This window comes from Artibeus jamaicensis, unplaced genomic scaffold (assembly GCF_021234435.1).
Source record: "Artibeus jamaicensis isolate MK-2021 breed Jamaican fruit bat unplaced genomic scaffold, CSHL_Jam_final scaffold_1964, whole genome shotgun sequence".
Classification (NCBI taxonomy): Eukaryota; Metazoa; Chordata; class Mammalia; order Chiroptera; family Phyllostomidae; genus Artibeus; species Artibeus jamaicensis.
In genome coordinates, this window is record NW_026522030.1 from 38,771,842 (window position 1) to 38,796,470 (window position 24,629).

The 24,629-nt window shown below is 45.4% G+C and overlaps 2 protein-coding genes across 2 annotated transcripts in view; one reads left to right on the plus strand and one right to left on the minus strand.

Annotated features, from left to right (window-relative positions):
- The first annotated feature begins 11,281 nt into the window (after positions 1–11,281).
- On the plus strand, positions 11,282–16,366 carry TMEM252 (transmembrane protein 252). The gene is made up of 2 exons (XM_037165573.2): positions 11,282–11,632; positions 14,740–16,366. Exons 1-2 carry the CDS (start codon positions 11,355–11,357, stop codon positions 14,975–14,977), a joined length of 516 nt encoding a protein of 171 aa, XP_037021468.2. The 5' UTR covers positions 11,282–11,354; the 3' UTR covers positions 14,978–16,366.
- Positions 16,367–19,559: 3,193 nt separating this feature from the next.
- The window catches only part of PGM5 (phosphoglucomutase 5), a 170,770-nt gene continuing 165,700 nt past the window's right edge, over positions 19,560–24,629 (minus strand). The window contains exon 11 of the mRNA XM_037165571.2: positions 19,560–21,054. Coding sequence (XP_037021466.1) covers positions 20,965–21,054 — 90 coding nt within the window. The 3' untranslated portion in view covers positions 19,560–20,964. The remainder of the gene's footprint in view (positions 21,055–24,629) is intronic.

The following is a 24,629-nucleotide window of genomic DNA, read 5'->3' on the forward strand; positions in this document are numbered from 1 at the left end:
TCAGTAATTTTTATTTTTTCTTTAACAAAAAATCAGGTGTGGCTACTCAGAATCTGACAAATTGTCAAAATATTAACATATAATGTCCTTCTCAACTCTCTTCTTACACATTCGTTCATTCATTTATTCATCCATTTATTCATCACTTATTTTACATAAGGCACTCTGCTCTAACATTTTGTTATTTTACTCGAATTGGCATGGAAACATATCCTCTAAGAGCTGAGACAACACTGATTAATCTGAGCCGATGTCCCTGATACAGTTCTGTGGCAACCTCAATCAAAGGGCACTTCTCCATGGTCCTTGACTGAATGGCATTCCAGTCTCTGATTCCTTGCTCATCTTACCCCCCTCCCATCCCATCTGTCCACCCGTCTTTGTCTCAACATGCCAAACCCTTTCACACAGCTTCCTTCATTGGACTACTTTTCTCCCTAAAATGTCTTTCAATGCTTTAAAACTCTTTTGAAAGCATTTCAAGTTTCTTTGCTAAGATTTCTATACTCTCACCACTTAAAATTAATCATTCTTTCCAGTGTGTTCCTCTAACATGATTTAAATCACCAATGTAAGATCCCTCTGGGTCATCTTTTCTCTTGGCTCTTCTGGCTGTTACTGTTTTGGAGGATAGCTCATTGCTCAGCTGGGATAATGTCAGCTTACAGGAGAGACCCTGCTGACCTATGATGGACACAGTAAGTGACTAAGAAATAGCTTTTGTTACTTAAAGTCACTAAGACCTGGGATGGTTTGCTGCAAAGCAAAGCCTAGCTCATCCCAGCAATACACTTGTAAATGGTAGGTACTCGGTAAATGTAGGAGACCATTCTGCCTGTCATGGGCCCAGCTCCCAGTGGAAAGCAAGATCCGATGCACAGGACCCATACCCACAGATAGGTTCTCCTGTGGGGAATCAGGCCTGCAATGCACCTAGGCCACTTTGAGACTTGCTTTTGCTAAAACTCCCTCACTATGAATTGAGGCAGAAAATATTTACAGCAAAGCAATTTCCTAAAATCCATGCTAAAACTTACAAGGATGAGTGTAACTGGTTCAACCACTTTTCCCTTTTCATTTGCAAATATCCCTCTTCTGTGACGTGATTAGCGGCATCATCTCCTTTGTTTTCTGTAAAAGGTAACCACCTAAAGTGAACCTGTGCATAGTAAATGAGGACCATCCTCAATGTAATGTGCCCAGAAAAGAAATAAAGGCCTGTCATGGCAGAGGCTGAAGCTTTTTCTCCTCTTGAGAGAAAAGCCATGTCATCCCTTTTCCTCCACAGGACCTGGTAGTTGGTGTAAATTTCTCCTGCCTCATCCACAATGTGGTGGACCCCACAAGCCAGGGTCCGCATCAGGTAAATACTGTGATCCTATAATTATTTTTAAAGTCCGTTGGAAGCAACAGCCAATAATTTTATCAACTTGTAAGCTAATCAAGTAAAATCGTGAGCCTTAAACTCAGCTGTCAAGAGAGCCACTGTGACATGAGAGGAAGAGCGCAGGTGCAGAGCCAGTAGGTGAGGGGGTGTGCACTGGCTCTCAGGGACCTTGGTCATGGCCGCTCTCAGAGCTCAAAGCCTCCTGTTTCAAGGGGAGCTGATACTCACCTTGCAGTTGTTGTGAGAATTAAAAACAGTAAATAAATGGTGCTTGGCACATGGCGGTACTTAAAAGATGATAATTACAATTGTTTTAGACGTGTTTTTCATATTGGACCCTATAAAATGTGAGAAACTGAGACATTACACCTATTTCATTTTAAACCAAGGTACTTCCTGCTACTCTTTCTAATGTACCTGGGGCAAGTTGGCCCCTCCTCTTCAATTCATCTTTCAAAAAATAAATCAATTTGGATCCCTATTGATTTTTTAGTGTGAGACTATTGCTTGTGAAGAGATCATAATTTATGTCTACGTCTCTCTTACTCATTCAGAGAGAGGGATGTTTTTAATGAATTATTCAATTTTCCTCCATGGGAGACACTGATGACTCATTTAAATAAACAGATGTGTTGAGAAGGGAAAGAGAAAAATAAGACACTGAATTTGTTTTTCAGTTTTTGCTGACAAAAGATGGCTTTTGAGACCTTCAATCATAGTTATAAAATTTGAAAAAAAAACCCTGGGTTTGGTAATACTTCTTCCCTGTGAGTATAATCTTGCCCTTCGCCTCCTCATGTTGATTTCCAACACTTGGTCAAGCGTGGTGGCCTATTCGTCTCATTATGCTTAAACAAAGGTTTCTAATCATCTGAATGTCACAGTCTCATAGTAGTCTACAGTTGCTGTCACAGCACGCTCATGACTTGATTCCATTCCCTGGCTTCGGGTAGCTGGAACTCCAGTCCTTCAAAATAAACAGAGAGTGACTCATCCTTCTGAGGCAAAAAATAGCAACTTTAGTAGACCAATACCATCTTTATATGTATTGATACACCTGTAGCTCAGGAACACATCCTGTCTAAAATACTGTGTACCTACTGGGATGCATGCAAGAAGGAACATGATGTTCCAAACGTAGGTTCTCGTCTCCAAGGCTTTAATAAGAGGAAAGAAAAACCTCAACATCCATATTTCCCAGTTCGACTAAGGTCAACCTCTGCAGTAGCAGCTAAATTGTAGGTGGGGAAATCAAATCAAAGACAGCAATGCACACACTTAGTGGTGTTTGCTCCCAAGTCAACCTTCCTTCCTGCTGCTCCCCTCCACCCAATACCCTGAATCTGTGCCTCAGTCCTCACCTGTTAACTGAAAAAAGAAAATCCATTTGAATCAGGAACACTTGTAGAGCTAGTTACTATACATCACACATGCCAACTGATCTTTGGGATCTGCAAAGCTGAACTTTTCTGCTCTCCTCAAGGACCTTATCAATTTTTGCTAAATAAATAAATGAACATTAGTAATTATATTCCAGCATGATGAACTATGAAGGCTCATTCAAAATACACAAGCACTCAAAATAATGTTTTATGAAGCATATTGTTCTGGTGAAAAAAGCAAAATACAAAATGAAATATATTGAGTGTGATACTAATTTTGTAAATGATACTCACTCATGTCCTGATACACTCAGAAAAGAATTGGGGATCAAATTGGCTGGCCTAGCACACTTGTCTACTTTTCCGTCTCCCCAAATTCTATCAAAATGACAAACAAGAAAAGTAGTTATAATCAAAGATCAAAAAATTTGAAGATTTCCTGGGGAAATAAACAAAGATATAATTGAATGGACAGAGCAGTAAGAGTAGAGAAAAGACAGAAGATAGAAACTGCCAAGGTAAAAGCTGTTTTGTACACTAACATCCCTAAAGGAACTTCAATGTCAGGGTTAACAAGTACAGTGGGAGGGGCCGTCATTAAATTAAAAGGTTGCATTATGGACTGTTGGACCTGTCACAGTCCGCCTGCGTCCTTCATATGCTGAAGTTCTGGCAACAGTGGTGTTTGCTCCCATGTTAAAACCCCAGTAACACAGCTGTAAACAGTAATTCTGGGGGGTCTCCTATCAAAGGGGCTCACTCAGAAGTATAGCACAACCTGCTAGCTCTACGCATACAGCAAGAACTGAGGTAGGCAGAGGGGACCAGAAAAGGAACCTCTGAGATGCTTCTGATATAAGAGATTCCCAGACCTCGTGTACTGGGGACAGGAAACTCCCACAGCAAGGTAATCTTCCTGCATCTGAGATCCTACTTTACACACTGTAGGAGCTGGCTCCTAAGACTAGAACCTTCATCCCCTGGGATTATTATTGCACTTACAAACTCTGTGAAAAAGCAACTCTGTGAAAGAAATGATCAGACTTCTGGATTATTGGAGATACAGTCACCAGCTACTTGAAAATTGGGATAAATAGCCAAATGGGCACAGATGGAGGTTAAAGTTCAGACCTAGAACACTAGGCCAAGGAATCCTTCCAGAACACAGTGCAAAGAGATAAAGGGATCTCCAGAAGCTCCTACTACATCATTCTACAGAATGTGCAACACAGGGAGTGACAGGAATAGATGGAAATGAGTTCAAAAGTCAGAGAAGACAGATTTTTCTGTGCTGAAGAAACATTATGAACTCAAATTCTTTCGTATTTTATTTGTTTCAAGTCATTTTAGCTTTTGAAATGTTGGTGCTCAAATCATCCCATCTTGGGCTTGTGCAGTGCTTCTCAACCAAGGGCAAATTTGACCCCCAGGAGACATTAAGCAACATCTGGAGACATTGGGCAGAGGTCAGGGTTGCTACCGAACATGCACAGGAAGGCCCCTACCACAAGGGATTACTTGGCTCAAAATACTAATAATATTGAGGTTAAGAAACTTAATGTTGAGGTTAAGAAACTGTGGACTAGTAAGGGACCTTTCAAGTTACCTCCTATAACTCTTTGAACAACTCCTGGAGTTTCTGTTAGCTTCCTTGCTTTCTGGTTCAAAATTATGTCTTCTGCCTGAGACCTAGACCAACCATTTCTACAAACGGGCTTGTTTTTGGAGGGTGGGGCATGGTGATAGGGTGCTCATGTGAGTGCAGTGAATGCTCTTTGCTCCTGGGCTGTCATTGCTTCTAAAAGCCTTTGCAGGTTTAGATTATATGCAATTTTCAGAATGAGCAAAATAACCGATCAATTTATAATACTTTTTAAAGAAAAATTTTAGGTGCTGCAGATCTTCTTTGATTTTTATTTGCATTTTTTACTGAAAATTTTGGTCTGTGTTGATATTAAACTCTTTGACTTATGCTACAATATATATAAAATTTGAAAATGACACTCTGTATTCTTACTAATGATGAGACTACTGAATGCATATTAGGATTTATTTGTAGGTGGGAAACCAAAGGTTAGCATTAAAGAGAAAGAACTTCGCAAGGAAGGCACAGAACCCACTTCACATTTACAGGTCACGGGCCACCACGCCAGCTGGTGTCAGTGCAGGCTGTCAAATTCCGCCCTGCCTTGAGGCTTCTGCTTTGATCCAGAGCACCACAGCAGTATGATCTCCTTTCAGTTTTCCAAGGAGAAATTAGCTTCCATAAAGAAATTGAATCTCTTCTGGCTTACTTGTGTATTAAACAGGAAGCCGAGCTCTTCTAGAACAGAATTTGTCTTCTTCATTTTTTTAAATCCTCACCTAAATATATGTTTTTATTAATTTAAGGGAGTGAGAGAGCCCTGGCTAGCGTGGCTCAGTGGACTGAGCACTACCCTGCAAACCAAAGGGTAGAGGTTTGATGCCCAGTCAGGGCACACGCCTGGGTTGCCGGTGAGATTCCCCAAGTAGTGGGTGCTTGAAAGGCAACCACAGATTGATGTTTCCCTCCCTCTCTTTCTCTCTCCCTTCTTCTCTCTCTAAAAATAAAATAAATAAAATCTTTTAATAAAAGGGAGTGAGAGAGAAAGAGAGAGAAACACAGATGTGAGAGAGAAACATCAATTCATTGCCTCCCATAGGAGACCTGACCCACGGGGGATTGAACCCTCAGTCTTTCGGTGAATGGGACGACACTCCAATGAACTGAGCCACCTGGCCAGGGCCAGAATTTGTCATCTTATTTGAGACTCGCTAGGTTCATTCCAGGGGGACTGTGCATATCGTGTGATGATCTAATATTACCTTCCCTCACAATGCTACGCGTTTTCTGAGAAGCCATTTGTGCTCTGTCAGCCTAAAAATGCCTTCCTTTCACTTTTCTCCTTGAGTGAGTGAGGGGAAAAGGAGAGGTGGCGGTAGGTAGGGGGAGTTTCAAAAGCAAAGAAAACAGGAAGGAGAGAGGAGGAAATGGACAGTGTTCAATGAACCCACACGTGTGAAAGGCTAATCCAGAAATCACTCAGTAATCACCAACCATAAAATCAGACCCTGTTGACATTGCTTGCTGCGCATTTGCTTGCCTTCCCCACCTCCCACAAAGCCTCACTTCCTGAACCAAGGTGACCTTCTGAAATCTGACCACTCAGCCTCAGCTCTTGGCTCCATGCCCCTCCTCTCTACCAGCTTCTGCACACCATTAGCTTCCTTCCAAAGTCCCCATCTGGTTCTTACCCAAGGCAATACACTTGTCCTGTTTTTAAAAGAAGGGTATGGGGCCAAGTATCTAGTAAGCAATGACTGGGCAGGGGTTGTTAGAAGTTCCTAGACATTTATGCCTTGCACAGAGAGTTCGAATGAGGGTGCAGGTTCAGGGGCACCAACATGGAAAGCAGAACAGTGCTTGGAGCACAGCTGCACTCAATGTTCAGAACTGCATTTGTGTGGCAGTCATGCTCAAAGGAACAGAGTGCTGAAAGAGTGATTAAGTGTTAAGATAGTTTGGCTGTCACCCAAATAACATGTTGCTGCCTACTGCCAACCCAGGCACTTTTGCCAATCAATGACTTTTTAAGAATGACATGGTAACCGAGCAAACGGGGGCTCGGCCACGTGGAGACTTGACACACAACCCAACAATGAGCATCGAAGGTAACAGGTTTTTATGAACAGGGCTCCAACCCTGGGAGGCTGCGCGCAGTCCTGCTCGGAGCCCTCCTCTCCCATGAGACCCAGCACTTCCCTTGTTCCCCAAAAGGCTACGAGCCAAAGCCATGCCCAGAGGCTCCCCATTTCCTGATCTGTCTCTAAGCTGGCTGTGCAAACAGGTCTCCATCCCTCTGGAATGTGCACTGTGGTTTCAGGGTCACCATCCTCTCACAGAAGTTCTCTGCTTCAGGGTCTGGGGCTCATCGTTCTCAGCCTCCATGCAATGGTTCAGGAGAACATGGGCCATGTTACGCTAGGTCATGGTGGAGTCCAGGGAGGCACTCATCCCAAGAGAGTCGCCTCTACGTGCATCCTTCAGAGAAGCAGAAGTTAGCTCCTCTCTCACCACAGACCACATGGCTTCTCCCTCAGACACCAGGCCTCATGGCAGATGCCCGTGTCTTTCTCATTTGCTCTGCACCTCTTCTCTTCATGGTGGGGGTCTCTCCTGCACCCTTCCAGCCTGCGTGGCTTCCTCTTACACATCAGCCCTTGCAGCTGACTCCCATCTCTACATCTTCAGACCATGTGTTTTCTTCTCTTTCAGCCTCTGCCCTCATTTTAAATGCTTGGCCCGGAACTTCCTATGTGACCTCATATATGGCCCCTCCAATGATGTGCCATTTTTGCTAGTTCCCCCGTATCTTCTACCTTCTTTTGTCTGCCATTTTTAATCAGAGCAGGAGTTCCCAGTGACTTCCAGGGTGGGCATTGGCCCCCCTGACTCTTGCACAGGCTCTGTATAAGCTCCCCCGGCTGTGTCACAAGTCCCTGAATGCTCTCAGAGTCACGTAGGGTGACAGTCCCCTCTCCTTCCATAAAGGCATAGCTATTACCTTGCCATTGTTATGCAAACTATCTTAAATGCTGTACCATCCACTTCCTCCTTCCCCCAATCAAGGTTTGTGGGGGCTTTCTCTTATTTTCAGGGGAATCTTGCTCTGTACCCTGTTACCATACCAATAATAAATAAACTGGATTAAAGGCAAAACATCATTTTCCCAGATGGGTCCCATGTTGAAGGGATAGGAAGTGGAACAGGAGGACTTCAGCTTGGCTTCCAATGGGTTCCAGAATGTTCCTCGTTAGAAGGTGGGCTTTTGTCCATACTCCTCCCAGGGCATCCATTTACCATCAGTCCCAGGCTATCCGTGTAAACTTGGGTGAGTCATCGACCTCTGCCTCTTGCAGTTTCTCCACCTTGAAGAGGAGTCAGTGTCACTTAGTGCTGGGTAAGTGATGAGGTAGAAGAGAATGGAGAAGTTAGCCTGGGAGTGAAGGCAGACCCAGAAGACAGGGCTGAACATAAAGAATCCCAGACAAAAGCCCAAAGGTCTCCTGAAATGGGCTCCTTAGGGTGATTTTTTGGTGTTTGGCTCTTTACTGGATTCTTTTTATTTTCCCAGCCTGAGGACTTGGCTGCAGGTTCCTGTCCCTCCATGACTGATGCGGACACGGCGCTTTCTCCCAGTGCCTGTCATGGAAGCAAGCACATGCTTGTTTTCCTTTTCTACTGCTCAAAAAAAATCTCTTCACTGCCAGTGACTGTGGGAAAAGTGGGCATACCACAACACGAATGACAGAGGAACCACAAGTGCTAACATTTTTCTTTCAACTGCAGGTTTTAGTCATCCTTGGCCCCTTCTGAGGCATCAAAGGGGGGTAACACTCACATGGCAGTGCTACGTGGTACAGAGCCAAAGCTGAGTCACAGGAGAAAGAACTGCAATTATTCAATAATGTATATATTTTATTAAAAACACACAAATGTGCAAGAATAACTGTACCACAAAATCTTCATCGCACGTCTTGATCATCATGGAGGACACACATGGTTCCAGGCAATACTTTCTATTTGTGCATTGATTCTTTCTCCGGTTCTCGTCTACTCTCTTCAGAGACTACATATTCTTCTGTAGTTTTTCCTTGATGCACCGCCTCATTCAAGATAAACTCCTCAAATATTCTGAACCCGGGGATCTTATGTGAATTCAGTACCCACTCTCACCCCCCTGCCATCTCATGGAGTATGCTCTTTCTTACTCAATTTTTCACCAAAACAAAGAACCAACAAGAATGCAAAACACACTGCTCTGGAATGACAGGATCCTCTTTAAAGTATATGGAGGTGAAGAATCTATCTGACAAACTACAAGGCACTATTTATCCTGTATTGGAACTGGAAGAGGGAAAGTATAGAAATAATTACTTGCTCAAATATTCATGTGATCACCGAACTAGTCCTGACCTGTCCTAATGCCCGGTCTGATTCACACCCCCAACCCTTTGGGGGTCATTTGTTTTGGTCTAAAACAAAGAAGCCCAACCCTTTGGGTGGTCATTTCTCATGGAGAGTGCTCTCCCCCCTTCTTTTAATATTTAATAGTATCTCCAGGGCCCTGCCTTTTACCTGTTGCTGGGACCCAACTCCTAATGCAGACCATATAGTTCAGAATCCTGTGTCTTTCCTGCTTTTTGGAACCACAGCAGTAGTGATAATAACAATAATGGTGAGGAGGATTATAGCTAACTTGGGGCATTTTCTATGTGTAAACGTTTAACACCGATGGTCTCTTCTGGTTTCCAAGTCCTAAAGAACTGTATAAATCCTCCATTGCAGCCTAACACATTGCCACAAAACTTAGCAGCTTTTAAACAACACACACGTATCTTCTCACAGTTTCTGTGTGTTAGGAATCTGGGTATGATGTAGTTGAGTCATTGGCTTCCAGAGCTCTTAATAAAAGTGTTGCTTAGGTTACAGTCACCCCAAGGCTTCATCAAATAAGGATTTGATTCCAGTTTCAGATGCAGCTCCTCACTGGCTTGTGGACTAAGGGCCTCAAATCTGCACTGACTGTCGGCTGGAAGCTGCCCTCGGTTCCTTGTCTAATGGGCCTCTCCAATATGGCAGCTTCCTTCCTCAAAGGCTACAAACTGAGGGCAACAGAGAGAGTGCTAGTAAGACAGAAGTCACAATCTCCTATAACCTATTCTTGGAAGTGACATCCATCACTTTGTCATAGTCTATTGGTTAGAATCAAGTCACTATGTCCAGCCCATACTTAAAAAGACAGGGATCAGTGGGGTTCACCTTAGAAATCTGCCATCCTCAAGACCAATTGAGGAAGAAGGGAAAAAAGAGTTGTTTTAAGATTTCAAGGATAATATCAATTCTGTAAGAGGCAAGTAGTTCAGGGTAAGGGTTGAAGCTAATAAAGGCAGAAGTTGGGAGGTAGAATGGTGATGTTCCTTATAGCATTTTTGATCCAGCATCTTTCTGTCTCTCTCCTGCTTTATAACATGGAAGTAAAGCTGAGGAGATAGTGGGTATGAGGCTAACATTATGCATGCATTTATTGTGCAAAGAACTGCCTTTTCCACTAGGAAACTACATGGAAAATAATGGTAATAGAATCATGGGGTGGAGGAATAGAAAAGAGGAACTGCAGCTAATCTCTGGACAGGAGTGACCCAGGGACCTTCTGGGCAGCAGGGTTTTGGCAGCACCATGCATCAGATAAGAAAAAGAAAAAAAATTGGGTATGAACCAGCTCTGGGAGAGGGTGTCTACAACTACACGGTCAAGATGAAACAAACAAATTCTGGACATAAAAGAGGAGGCTGGTTCTAGAAAGATTCTTTCAGGCAACACTACATGGAGCCAAGGTGCTGGGGAGAGGACAGGGAACAGTTTTTAGCAGCATCTACCAAAAAAATTTTAGTTAGTATATTGAATCTATGTGATGAGGGGAAGAGGTTGCAGAACTTTTCAGAGCTTTTCATATGCTAGTGTGCTCTGTGAAACCCTCAGATGTGTGTGAGGGAGGCTGGGGGTTGAGTAGGCGGCATTTCTCACACCTATTTGTGTGTGTGCACGGAGGCAGTAACCTGCTACACACTCTAGGGAATGTTCTGTTATCAAATGCCTGTTGCCTTTTCTTTGAGAGCGAGAAGGGTGGGATCTGGTTTAGTTATCTCTGGTAAGGCAAGAATCATGGCCAGTGGTTGAGCAATAACTGAATATTTTTACCTAACACCTATGTGTGAAGCAGAAATGACACTAGATCTCAACATTTGGGCCTCGACAATGGGACAGATACAACACCGGAGTGAGAGCACGAGTCACCTGACCATCACCTTTCACAGCCATCTCCAGAGCACGCCCCAGATCCCCGAAGCTCTGTCTACTCAGCTCTTCTCTCCAGCACCCTCTTCCCCCCCTGCTGATGCTCCTCTTTCTTGTCAATATAGAAGGAATCAGGGGGTTCGATCCATGGGCTTTTCACTCGGAATTTTTTCAGTATCACAGTGATAGGGCAATAATGAAAGAGTCATTGAAAGAGGCAAGACAAACATGTTAAGAGCCTCCTTGTTCCCCCCTTTTAAATCTTTTTAGTACAGAGAAAGGAAGAAGAAATCAGGGAAGGACTTCCTGCCAAACCAGAGAAGACTGCTCATCAAGGGATGCTGATTTCTCTAGCATCAGTGGGGAGTTATCCACTGTGGGGATTAAGACGCCAGTGCCCTTTAACTCAAAGGATGGGAGACTACCCCTCAAATAACGGGGTCAGCTGAGGATCCATCCAACTCAGAAGAAGGAGACAACTACAAGAAGCCACTCCTTTCTATAGTACACAGTGCTGTGTATTCAGGTTAATCCTCCAATGATATAGTTATTCTCCATGGTTAATGAATAGCTTCTAAGTGCCTGCTTCATTTAATTGTCCAAAGGCCAGTTGGTCCCAAAGTGTATAAAGCTACGAGCTGGCTAATGAGAGCATTCTCTCTGAGGAAGGGAAGCCAGGGAGTGGCTGGGTTCCAAAGGCGCAGTGATGTGGAACAGAACCAGCACAGTTCTCTGTGCCTTTGCCCTCCTGACAGGCTTCCTGACGGTCTGTCTGGGGGCCTTCTTCATGTCCTTGGGCTCCAGCATCAGCTGTCAGAGGAACCTGATCCTGGCCTATGTGCTTCTGCCTCTGGGGTTTGTGATCCTTCTGGGTGGAATTTTCTGGAGCACCTACCGCCAGGCAAGTGGAAACAAAGGGATGTTCAGCCACGTGCTCAGACAACACCTTGCTCATGGGCCTGAGATCCTGGCCACAGTGGACAGGTATGTGCTGAGAAGCCAGAAGACTGATGAGGGCTGACATGGGGCTGAGTTCTGGCAAAGCTGAGTGACTTCTAACCCCACTGTGGAGCAATCACCCATCTCACGGGGCTGCATGTCTACAACCAAAGCTTTACCCTCTGGCAGTTACTCCGGGGTTAGTGGTTAGGAGCTATGGCACTGCCTCTGGGGAAAACCATGAAGTAAAGGAAATTTGTCTCAGAGGCTCCCTTCCCCGCTCCCCAGCCCCCCGCCTGCCACACACACACACACACACACACACACACACACACACACACACACACACACTGAAAACCCACCTGAGCCAAAATAAGAGGCCCAGCTCTAAGGTTGTCTTGTTGTATCATGGGAACTCTCCTTAGAGGCTGCTCATGGTTGGTTATTCCTGAGTCCAGCTGCAAGGTTATAAGAAAAGCAAGTTCAGAACCAAATTCTGCCCCACAACAAAGGAGCAAGCAGGCACAAAACCAGCCCTGCAACCTCTTTATGAGCTCAGTGAAGTCCCAGCTTTCAGGTATCTTTTTAGGTATTTTGATCATACAACACATGAAAGATTCATCTGAGGCAAAGCAATAATCCAGAGGTGAGATTCAGTTGATCTTGCCACATTGTACCTAGTAGGATGGCAATTATTTCAAACAAACAAACAAACAGGAAACAAGTATTAGCAAGGATGTGGAGAAGTTGGAAACTTAGTGCATTGCTGGTAGGAATAAAAAATGGTGCAGCCACTATGGAAAATGACATGGGGGTTCCTCAAAATATTAAACGCATAGTCACTCTGTGATCTAGCAATTCTGCCTCTGGGTATTAGACAAAAGAATTGAAAGCACAGACTTGAATAGATGTTTGTACACCAACAGTCATGGCAGCATTCTCCACAATACCAAAGAGTGGAAATGACCATTAGTCCAAAGGGACACACACATGCAATGGAATATGTTTCGGCCTTAAGAAGTAAAGACATTCTGACTTATGCTACAACATGATGAGCCTTGAAGACATTATGCTACGTGAAATAAACCAGACACAAAAAGACAAATGTGTATATGACTCAACTTATATGAGGTACATAGAGTAGTTAAATCATAGAAAGTAGAACGCTGGTTACCAGGGGCAAGAGGCCGGGGGAGGGGGTGCAGTTGTTTATGGTCACAGGGGCTCAGGTCAGGAGGAGAACAGTGTGATGGTCACCCAACAGTGTGCATGTACTCAGCGTTGCCAAACTGCCCACTCGGCCAGTGTGGTAAATCTCATGTTATGTGTACTTTACCACATTAAAAAATATCAGTTAACCTTATTGTTCGTATCAGACAACCAAAAGCCTCCTCATTCTTCGTTGAAACAGGACCATTTAGGGATAAACATCAGGTATCATCCTTCAGGTACAGGCTGCAAGACTCCACAAATTCTTTTACCTTCTTTATCTAAAATATTTTAGCTACTCTGTGAATTTTGTAATTTTACCCATGACTTGATTTTTGACATTATTATGCTAGTGATGTGAATTATAATAACGCCAAGTCATTTCCAATGTTTATTATACTTTTTAGCAAGGTCTCTGCATTTGGTAAAAATTAAGATAACTAAAGTGATTGTAGAAGATTTTTCAGAGTGCTGATTTTATTTTGTATAAATGTTAGATGATCGCCTCCAGAGTGTGAATTCCTGAGAAGTGTAACTGATTACCTTTCAGGCTTAAAGTTTCTAACACACATGTAACACAAAGCATCACACTGTGCAGAAACGCTTTAAAGTAAATTGTGGACATCGTGATGCCCCCTTTTATTGTCTCTTCCTGCTGCATCTGATAGACCCCGGCCCATTCGACATGGCTCCCACGTCAGTCCAAAGTTGCATTTCTCAGAAGCATTAGCATTCCAAATGGGTTCCCAAGTTGAGGTATAAAGCAAATGGGTCTGCAAGGATAGACTGCAGGGCAGTGGGCACTGGGAACCGGAACTGCTTTGCGGGAGGTGGGCGGTGTTGTGAGAGGTGAAGGAGATTTGCGGGGCAGGCGGCAGTCATCCTGGAGCCTCTCATGTTACTCTAGGGGACAGCTCACCTTTCTGTCATCAGTGTCTTCACACCTGTGCCCCACGACACAGCCAGAGCTATTTTGAGTGAAGGCTGAGATTGGGGCTGTACAGTAGACAGCAGCTTCAGCCTTTTGGCTTTGGTCCTGGTCACATTTGGAAGGGCGCTGTGGCACAAGTTGCAGCGCCTGTTCTGTTGTGGTTACATACCACAAACACTCCCTGTAGGCACTGGAAGAATTCACTCTATAAATACACAACTCAACCAAGTTCACCCTCTCTCTTCCTCACCCTCCCCCCGCCACACCCAACCCTAGTCATAATGGAGAAGCCGGAAAGATTTAGCGATTAGCCACACCAGGCAAGAGTACCGATGTGTACATCAGCTCTGGCATGAAGGGCTCTGTCAGCCGTTGGCCTGATGGCCTGGTAAAGGCTGCAGCTGCAATCTACATCAAGTTCTCAGTTGAAACCGCTTGGGAAATGAGTATGGGTTGTCGTGGATTTTGTCTGTTTTTGTTTTTTTTTTTACTAGCTGTCAAGACTTGAAAAAGTGATGGGAAAGAGAGCAGCATCTGCTGTAGTTCAGAGAACTGCACAGAGCTGGTTTTCATTCATTATTTTGTTGGCTGGTGGACCTGAGATGGTGATTGCAGCCGAGTAGAAGATGATGTGTGTGAATGGGGACGAGGGTGTGAATGGACTAAGTAACTGGGTAGGGAATTCCACGGTCAAGGCCCGCGTGTCCCCTACCTCTGCTGAGGATCTCACACTGAAAGTCCCTGGTACCAATGAGGAAGAGAGGGCTAGCTCAGAATAACCCTGGGAAAAGTATGACAGCAGAGACCCACATTTCACTGCTGATAAACAGGGCTCTGCTGGAAGAGGGGCATTTTTTTTTAAACTGGTGATGCCTGAGAAGAAATACATCTGTTCCAAAATCAATGTTTAACAGTTTAACTTTGCTCAGTGTGATTCGAGAGAGGCAGACATATGCCTCTTTGGCATGAACCACTTAAATAACACATGTGTTTGCGGCATTTTCTCCCCCAGGCCAGATTTTTACCCTCCTGCTTATGAAGAAGGTCTTGCTGCTGAAAAGCAATCCTATTCTGCAGAGCAGGAGGCCATGGATATTCCTCCACCTCTGTACACAGAGAGAGACCTTGAATTTGAGGATGAAAATGATGCTCACCGTGAGGCGCCCCCATCCTATGACAACTCCGTGGTGGACAGGGCAGCGGCAGCAACACCGACGCAGGACACCGAGAGGCAAAGTCGGGAGTGCTGAGGCAGGGGGAAGGTCTGCACTACGCATGACGCACCCTCAGGAGATACAGCTGCTAACAATAAAAGCAGGCGAGGGACTGTGGGAGGAAAAGCCAGGTCAAAAACCCTGCATGAGAGCTCCCCAAGGAAATCATGACTCTGTAAGAAATGTTGCCGGCTTTATTATATTTAACATTTAATTCCAAGAGGAGAAGTTGGAATGGCAGGGTGGTGGCAAGAGACACAGCCTGATGCTTTAGAGCTGGGACAAGAGACTGCATCTCTCTGGGCCTCAGTTTCCTCTTCTATTGAGTGAAGAATTTATGCTGGGGTTAATACCTAACCATTGTGGAATGCTTTTTATATGGCAGCCTACATACTATGAACTCTGCTTTTTATTTAGCTCTCATTATAACCTTCAGAGATGGGTGCAATGGTTGTTCCCATTCTACAGATGCATACACTGAGGCTTTGACAAGTTAAGACTTTCCAATAACATGCAGTTGTTTTCGGGAGGATGGAGGGGGGTCTGTAGAGGGGCATGGGGGGATATATTCACTTCCAATTTTTGTGCTGGGTTAACCCTGTCTTACTTCCCTCCTCACAGGGAGCAGCTTGGCCTTCCTTCCCTCTTCAGAAAATGGGCCCCAACAGGATGGAGCCCAGGGTTGCTGCAAGAGTTAAAGGCAGCAGAGGTTGCTTTAGGGTTTGTCTGCTAGATTCTTTTTTAAAATGTAAATAAGGCCTCCAGGTTTTTTGCCCTGGAGCTTGGCCCTCACCTATGGGTAGAGTTTCCTTTCCTCTGATGTTCCACTGATGATGAAAGATGGTCCCTAGCAGTCACAGGCAGCTGTTGGTGACTGGGCACCAACACACAGGAGGGGCTTTGGGTCCCGATGGGAAGGATGAAGAGCTCCCCAGAAGGAAGGGGGTTACTGAGATGGGATGGGGCCCCAAGGCCTTCTCTTCCCCGTTAGGGCTGAAGGCGCAGATGAAGCGGGTCCTGATGAATACACAGAAAGCCACGTAAAAGGAAATCCTGGTCCCTTTACAGAAGCATGAACTTGGGCATCTGGGATTTAAATCCTCGATGTCAGGGGTGTAAGTGGGCACGCAGGTCACTCGAGGTTGTCCGACAGGGAGGTGATTGTCTGTTAGCTATGCAGCTTGTTACTTCTCTTTAATCATCTCTTTCCGTCCCTCCATTGAGACACTGTCTGGAAACTTCCCGGGCTGAGCTAAGCGTCTTCAAGGCCTGAACTGCTCCAACCCCGGGCTTTCACCCAGAGTTTGCATTGGTTACGGATGGTTTTTCCAACTACTGGGAGGCACGTGAAACAAATGTTAATTTTGGTTTACATAAGAAAATTGTTTTAATATCCTTCTGCAATAAATTTTTTACTTAAATTTTCCCTTTTTTGCCATTGGTTATCAGAAAAAAAAAATCCATAGAGGAACAGAAGTCAAAGTTTCATTCTCTGTGTGCAACTAACGCAGCATCCAAATGAGTTCATTGTTTTGTAAAATCAAACATTACTGACCAAAAACTATTGATTCAGAAAATTAGCCAGGTGCTTTTTGACAAGGAATACTAATTCACTGATTTTTTTTTTTAAGCACACATACTCTGAAGCAAGCATCAAGAATGTGGGTATCATCCAAAGCACATCCTACCTGTGGCAGGCCCAGTAATTAAAGCCCCCTGGGCAAGTCAGACAAAAGGCTTCTGTGTGGTTGCTCAGAACTCACTGGCCACCCCTGGGGGATTTGCTCAGGGGAAGTAGACACTGTATCCCCCTTTCCTCCTGAAGATTATGATAAAATTAATGGTGATGGACTGAGAACCATGATTCCAGAGTGACAGGGAGGGTGTTTAGATAGTGAGAAGGCAGAAAAGAGGCAGACCTCCAAGCAGAGTGTCTCTGCTTGTTCCCTCTTCTCAGATGAGAGTGGCAGACTCGCGTGTCAGTGGGAAAGGGAAATATTCAGATGCAATGGCTCCCCAGTATTTTAATCTTATATCACCCTTCTGAACAGCAAGTTTAAGTGCCCTTCCCCGAAGATGAGCATGGTAAGGTCGATTATAGAATAGTTTATGCTGCAAGTATTTTGCATACCTGAGATGCAGTATGGGTATTTTTAAGCCCTCCACACAAAAACTCACAAGTTCTTTTACTAACAATCTTATCCATCTTTCAGGATACTACTTACACACATAGCATTTGGGGATGTATCTCCCCAGTTCATCTGTATTGCAGGGCACACGTTAGGTGCTAAAAGACATAAAACTCAAATAAAAATACAGGTTTATAATGCATCTCTGCAGTGTATTCTATAATTTCCATGACAAGTTCAGCTGATCCACATACCAAGTGCACTGTCAAGTGCATGGGCCATTTCCTCTGATAAAGACTGCAGCTGGCTGGAGTGGAGCAGGCATTCTGCTAAGCTCCAACGCCTCGGATAATCTCTTGCTGTTTGTAACTGTTGAAGGGCCAAAGACTGATTTACTGGCAGTTACATCATTTCCAAAGGTACACGGTTTCTCAGACCCTTCTCGACTCAGGAATGGGAATGTCCTCCAGGCAGGTGTCCTCATGCTTCGAGAACACCCAGTGCATGACAAGGCGATAAAAGAGGGTCACCTGTGATGTTACTACCATTTCCCCCAGGTGCTTTCCCCATTCCCCTGACCTGCTGTGGCCAATGGATACTGCTGCCACAGTGCCTCACACTGACCCACAGCTGCCCAGCGAGAAGTCGTCACACCACTATCCATGTCATTGCCTGTTTTATCTGCAGAGGACACTGGCCCAGTGCAACCAGCTGTCAGCTCCATGTGCCACCTGGGCCTGGCCATCAATCTGAGGCTTCCTGTGCAGGAAGCACTCATGTTGTGTCTGGGCCCTTCAGCCTGCAGTGCTATGCAACTGTTTGTTCCATGAATGCCAGGGATATATTTCAGTAATGACTGCCTGCCCACTTTCAAGGTCAGCTAATAAACTCAAGAATCATGGATGGGGCAAAAAAACTATTTGTTCTAGGGAACTGGCACCTGGCAGGATGTTTAGCATCCACGGTCCCCTCCCACTAAAGCCTTCCCTGGCACATACACACACATTTCCAAATACCCTCTGTGTGGGTGGTGATGCTGGCCTGGTGGGAACCACAGTGTTGTACACATATTGTTGCTGTCGTTGGTCTGGAGGGGGGGCACAGGGCTATAAGTGGACCCTCAATATTAGCTGATTACCAGAGTGGCCCTGACACTCGCCACATTTTATCCATAGTTTCTCCTATGATGGTTTCCTGTGGTCCCCACAAATCTCTTGGATTTCTCCAGTCATTCACTCCTAAGAAAAACTGGTAGCTGGAGCTCCATCTTTAAGAACACAATGAACATTAAGTGCAGAAGAGTGACTTCCTGTCTTTCACCTCTCTGAGGATAAGGCGAGAGGGCAGGAATGTATAACTCAGCAAGGGAAGCCCAGCTGTCGTGTCAAGCAGACAGCATACCTTGGCAATGTGAGTGTGAGCAAGTTCCAGGGAGAGGCCGTGTCCTAGAGCCGCTCTGCAAAAATAGAGGTCTGTGCAGCTGCTGCTTTCCTTCCGTCACTGGGCCCAGCATCGGCTCTCCCTATTTTTGACGCTGTGTTCGCTCCAGGCCCACTCATCCAAGCCAGCCGCTCTCTGGGCCCACAGCAAGCCCTCCTACCCCTCAACTCCTAGTCTTTGTTCTCACTGCAGTTGGCCCTGGAGAAATTACATACATGGTTACAAGTCCCGGGAAACTCTTCTCTTTGGGAAACTGCTCAGGTGCTTCTGTCCCGCCGTCTCTGAGTCAAACTCGCTGTGCACTTCCACAGAACGTGGCTTGTGCCTCTGTGGTAGCATTCTCGTCTACCCGATTCTTTGTGTGTTCTTGTCATCGCTTCCTGTTTCCAAAGTACGAACTCCTAGGAGCAGGGATAATGTTCGCTACATCGCCTCCCTGCACCAAAACCAGGATTCTGCAGAGAGTTGTCCAGCCAGTGTTTGCTGAATGAATGAGTGTTCACTGGGCTGCTGGACACACACAACTCTGTACAGAAATAAAGAGGCGGAGTTTTTAAATGAGGATTAATTCACATTTGGACATGGAAGGTTCAAAATGGTTAAAAGTTCAGCAACTTAAGAAAAAAATAAATATTTTCTTACCTAGAGCCAAGAAAGAATGTGTCTAATGGTGCCGACCAACTCAGAGCCGAGGCGTGGCTGGGAGGCCGCTGGGGACCTGCACTTCACCGCGCAGGGGACCTGGAGGCAGCTGGCAAACCGTATTCCATTGCTGATAAATGTCATAACCAGTTCTTTAGAGTCTTAGCTCAAAGTCAGCCTCCTATGATTTCGAAGGGACGATACTCACAATGAAAGACTAAATGCCACTTCAGTTCCTGCTATGAGCAATTTTTCTGTTCCATTTATTTAAAACATTCCTAAGGTCACGATGATGAAAACCAGCCCTTGCTAGTGTTCTGAAAGGCAGCCTTATGGGGACAGTGACTGATCCTGGAGTTTCTCAAAGGGCAAGGCAAATAAATAAGCAAAATGCCACAATCTTTGCATAAGGATGAAATAAGGAATTTCTTTTTTATTGGATACTAAATGTCCTAGCACGTTTCTGACAGAAGCATGGATAGAAAAATGGAAACAGACACCTTGTGGGGGATGTTTCGATGCTTGCACTAATCTTGACCACAGCAATAACAAACTGCTCAACAGTCAGAGCACGCCACGTCATCTGTGCAAATGACACAAGTGAGAGTGCTGTTCCCAAGGAAGCAAAACATACGCAAACAGGTCCCACGCACCCAGCGTCCTGGCAGAGTCCGAGGGCGGCTGCTAAAGCTGCAATATCCTTGTCTCTGGCAAAGAAAGCCTGCCGTGACCCTCTGCTGCCAGCAGGGGTCCCCACTCTGCCCATATCTGTAGTCCCAGCAAGGTTTTCCTCCAGTGCCCACTTCATGTCCTACTGTTACAGCATTTCATTGTCTCCTTTTACAGCCTTTGTAGGTGAGAGCTGAACTGTGTCCAAACAAGTGCATTAAAACAGGCCTTTATTGGGAGATGAGATAGCAGAGAGAAAGAGAAATAGCAGACATGGTGACATTTTGTCTCCCCGGGGGGAATGAGTATAAGCCATGTGTCACCCTCGGTGATGGAATCAAGGAAGGGTCGGAAACATGTGGAGTGTCCGTTTGCGAGGTCCTGCCAAGAAAATGTTTCCCACCTGCATATGAATGGCTGAATTTGAAGGGATGCAGCCAGATTCATAGCTAAACTGGTATTTACAAAATAAGAGAGGAAAACGCCCTTCGATGGGTTTCGTTAAAAGCGTGCCTTTGTGCTTTGTAGACAGCTCTAGAAGATGGGAGGGGGGGTGGCATGGGGACCCGGAGATGGGGAGGTGGGACAGCGGGCCGTCGGGGGTCGGCGGGCTTGAGGCGGGCTCTTAGGAGTTCTACAAATTTCCTAATGGAAAACCTGACCTTGGACGTAAAGTCGAATCCTCCTAGGTGCCCAGGAGTGTCTTCTTAGGTCTGCCAAGGCACCTGTGGCTTCGGTCTGCTGGACTCCGGCACTGGACTCTCCTCCAGTCTATTTCAGAACCTTCTCCGAGCGGGACCAACGATGCCCAGGTGTCATGACTAACAGTTTCCTAGCCCACGGACCCTTCCTCAAAAGGGGAGTTTCCTTTGTGTGATAATATAGTAACACGTGACAGTGCAGCTTTAACAGACAACTGAAGACCCTATTGCATTGGGAAGAACTGACCAACAGCCAAATAAAAACAGATGTTTTTCTTTTCCCACCCACTCCCCCTACCCCACCAGCAAATTAGCTTTCGCGCTTCCCTTCCCCCCAAAGTCATAAGAGGCACAAACAGGTAGCAAGAAGGTGTGGGTGATGTGTCTCCTGCCGAGCGCTCTCCTTTGGCCCTGGTGAGGGGTCCTTCCTTCCTTCCTTCCTTCAGGTGATGACGGTGGGACCCCTCCGGCCGGTCCGCTCGTGAATCTGGGATATTTTCAGTGCGATGGCTATGAGCGGGCTCAGCACTGCCTGAAAAGGGAGGAAGAAGGTCTGTGAACAACTCCAGTCAGTCATCGGAGGGCCACTGCAATGGACTTTGCTATCGAACATCTGGATTCCATTCCGATGTGCACCTGACAGGCTGGACCATCATGGGCAGGACACCTGTTCTCCGGCCTGGGTCTCCTATTTCACACAAGGAGACCGAGTGGGCAGGGCGAGGGGAGGAGGAGGGGAAGGCAGTCCCCAGAGTCCCCTCTAACTCCCAGACGCTTTGATCGAAGGTAGGAAACTGCACAACCCAACTGCCAGAGCACTGGAGTGTTTCACGGATGCAGCTTTGTGAATTAGGGAAGTCCAGAAAACTCCAGTCTTCCTCTGCTATCTTCTCTCCTCATCGGAGTATTAAATTATCTTCCTCTATGAAGACATCTAGATGACAAGGCTCAGACACAACCGCTAAACAAGCCAGCAGTGGCTCCGTCTGGTTCCACACCCACAAACTTGACACACAGAAACAGAGCATCTCTCTTCCTTTTGACAACCCAACTGATGGCCAGGAAAATCTACATGCATCACCCCCACACACATACACATGAACTTGAGGGAAAACACTGGTTCTCCATCCTGAGACCAAATGTGAAGAACCTACTCTCTTGAGATGTCACAGACGACAGGCCCATCTAATAGGCTAGTGCTGCAGAAATAACCACTCGTTTCTGCCACCAGATAACATGGTGGCTCCTGCGGCTCCTCAGTGTCCCCTAGAAGGAGGACACTGGGGCAGTTTAGAGACCTAAGGAATGGATTCCTGGAATGACGGAGGATGCGATGACAAATGAGGATCACTTCTTGCCCATTAACTGCTCACCATGTCATAGGACTAGTGTGTTGTTTTCCAAAGTGCAGGGCATAGACCACTCAAGACGATTTTAGTTGGTACAGGTTATTTGAGATGGTGCAGGGACATGGTGTTACTTTACAAAGCAATGAGGAGGTTACTCACTTTCCATTCTCCTTCGACCCTCCTAACACCGTCGGGGAGAAACGCTGCCTCCAGTCTGTAACGGTGCAACCAAGGCAGAGGGTGCCTCGGGCAAGCTGTCCCTGAGCGAGAGGTGCTCGCATGCTATCCTTTGGCTCTCACGCTTTCCATGATTCCCTTTTACGGTGCCCTTCTATTTATCGGGGATAATGTGTTTTTCCTTGTAGAGCACCACTATAAATGTTCTGTAGTAAGTAAATGGACTGAAGGAGAAACAAAGTGAGTCCATTTAAAAACAAACAGTAAGTAGAGATATGGACAGTAAAGAAGCTTCTGAAACCCTGGCATAAAGGAAGAAAAAATACGCCATTTGAGGAAAATAAAACCTGTCCTTGGGGAGGGGGATCTCTGTCACTTGCAGCCCCCACACACACCGGACAGGTACAGGGGTGAAGGGAATGCAGACATCCTCACCAGACATGAACGCCAGCAAATGCCCAGGGTACAAGGAGCCCTGTGTGTCCTGAGTGGAGTGTAGACACGGGCCAGTCCTGAAGGATAACTGAGGGATCTAATGCCAGAGCGAAGCTGAAGGATTTAGTTCATTAGGAGAGGGAAGAAGATGGAGTGTTTTTGAGCTGAAAGGTGTCACTGTCAGAGCTATGCCTTGGAAAGATCTCTCTATCAGCAAATCCAGTGGTTAAACACATTTATGGCTCAATGTATTAAATTAGCTTCCTCTATGAAGACATCTAGATGACAAGGCTCAGACACAACCGTGGACACTAGAAGGAGATGAGAAATCTAAAGTCATTTCACAACTAAACAAGCCAGCAGTGGCTCCGTCTGGTTCCACACCCACAAACTTGACACATAGAAACAGAACATCTCTCTTCCTTTTGACAACCCAACTGATGGCCACGAAAATCTACTGCAGGAAAAATCTACACTTTCTCAGCACATAGTCAATGTGACACTCATACAGGGACATCTGCATTTAAAAAAAAATCCTAACCAAGGATGAGAGAGAAAGAGAGAGAGGGAGAGACATCAATGTGAGAAACATTGATTGGTTGTCTCCCATAGACTCCTAGACCTGGGATCAAACCCACCACCCAGGCATGTGCTCTGACCGGGGATAGAACCCGTGACCTTTTTGGGATACGGGAGACATTCCAAATAACTCAGCCACCTGGCCAGGCCGGAATGTGGATTCTTTAGGAGCCAAACATCCATTGTGTATGGAAATCAGGAATTATTCTCTTTCATTCCTCTTTCTCTCCTGTTTTCTCCTCCCTCTTTCCTTCTCCCCCACCCCCCCTTTTTTTTTTGCTGGGGGGGGAGCAATATACCAGTAACTCCTCAGTAATACCTATGAAAGAGGTTGAACAAGGACAGTTTAAAATCAATTACTTTAACTGAAGTCCTGAAGAACAAGCAAAGATACATTTAAAATATCCTATCAATTTAAGAAAATGCAGTGAAATTGAATTTGAAACTTCAAGAACTGAAATGAAAGCGTACTTATTTTGCATCCTTGTATGTTTCAAGATGCAGGATTTTCCACTCTGCGTCTTGATGCAGGTACCTACTGGCAAGAGCACAGTTGTGAGCGATGCCGTAAATATTTCAAACCCCCCTTTACAGACCTCCACTGCACGCGGTAGATGGGCCCGCGCTTCCCATCTTCTGTAGGACAGCTGATTGACGTCCGCAGCACACTGGGTGTCTGTGACCAACGGGCCACTCTCTAACATGCCCCCTGACTTCTGCTTCCAGCAATTGAGTTAAGTGCTTACCAGGAGTCAGTTAAGTTTGCTCCTAACCATGTTAAGGCCTGTTGTACTTGGTATTTAGAGCATGCTGTTATTAAATTACCTGTAAACCAGTGAAGTGTAAGTATATATAGGTAGAGGTACTTTCTGTGAAAATTAAGTTGAATGTCTGGGAAGACTTAGGCCATGGCCATTCGCTAATCCTCTCAAATCAGTTGTGGGTGAGGTACTATAAAATATGTAGGAGAAATAAAATTAATATAAAAAATTCTTCCCTCATATAGCTTCACAGCATCTGTAAATTCTCACTGGCTATAAAGAAATTAAAAGTGAACATCACAGATGATGAATTATGAATGAAAATATTTTAAAGAAAAATAATCACAACTAAATGGTATGCTCATTCTTAAAGAAAAAAGGTCTTAGACCAAAAGCAAAAGATTGAAAAATAAGCATTCATGTGCTATTTTGTGCTAAAAAACAATCGTTGAGATATGTATGCCTTTAATGACATCTGTGAACTGTCCTTCTGGGTTAGTGAGCCAAGCAGTCTCCCCTGTCCCAACCATGTCACATGAGAAGGCTTCCATGGCTATTATGCAGACGGAAGGGGAGGGAACAGAGTTTGGAATGTCCAGATGAGGAAGACCATCAGCACAGGAGCTCCCACCTGAGCAAAGAGCCCAGGCCCGCCTGGCCCAGAAACGGTGGGGCTGTCTGCCCACAAGGGTTGAGGGTTTGGGAAGGCTGTCAGTGATGTTCACCGTGGACTACACACTAGTGAGGTCAACAAGCCATGTTGCAGAAACCCAGAAAGTCTTTAGGTGTTTGCATGGCCCTAAGGA

Coding starts and splice junctions, on each gene's coding strand:
- TMEM252 (XM_037165573.2), top strand. CDS start 11,355: ATGTGGAACAGAACCAGCACAGTTCTCTGTGCCTTTGCCCTCCTGACA. Junction 11,633..14,739: donor ATCCTGGCCACAGTGGACAG/GTATGTGCTGAG, acceptor TTTCTCCCCCAG/GCCAGATTTTTACCCTCCTG.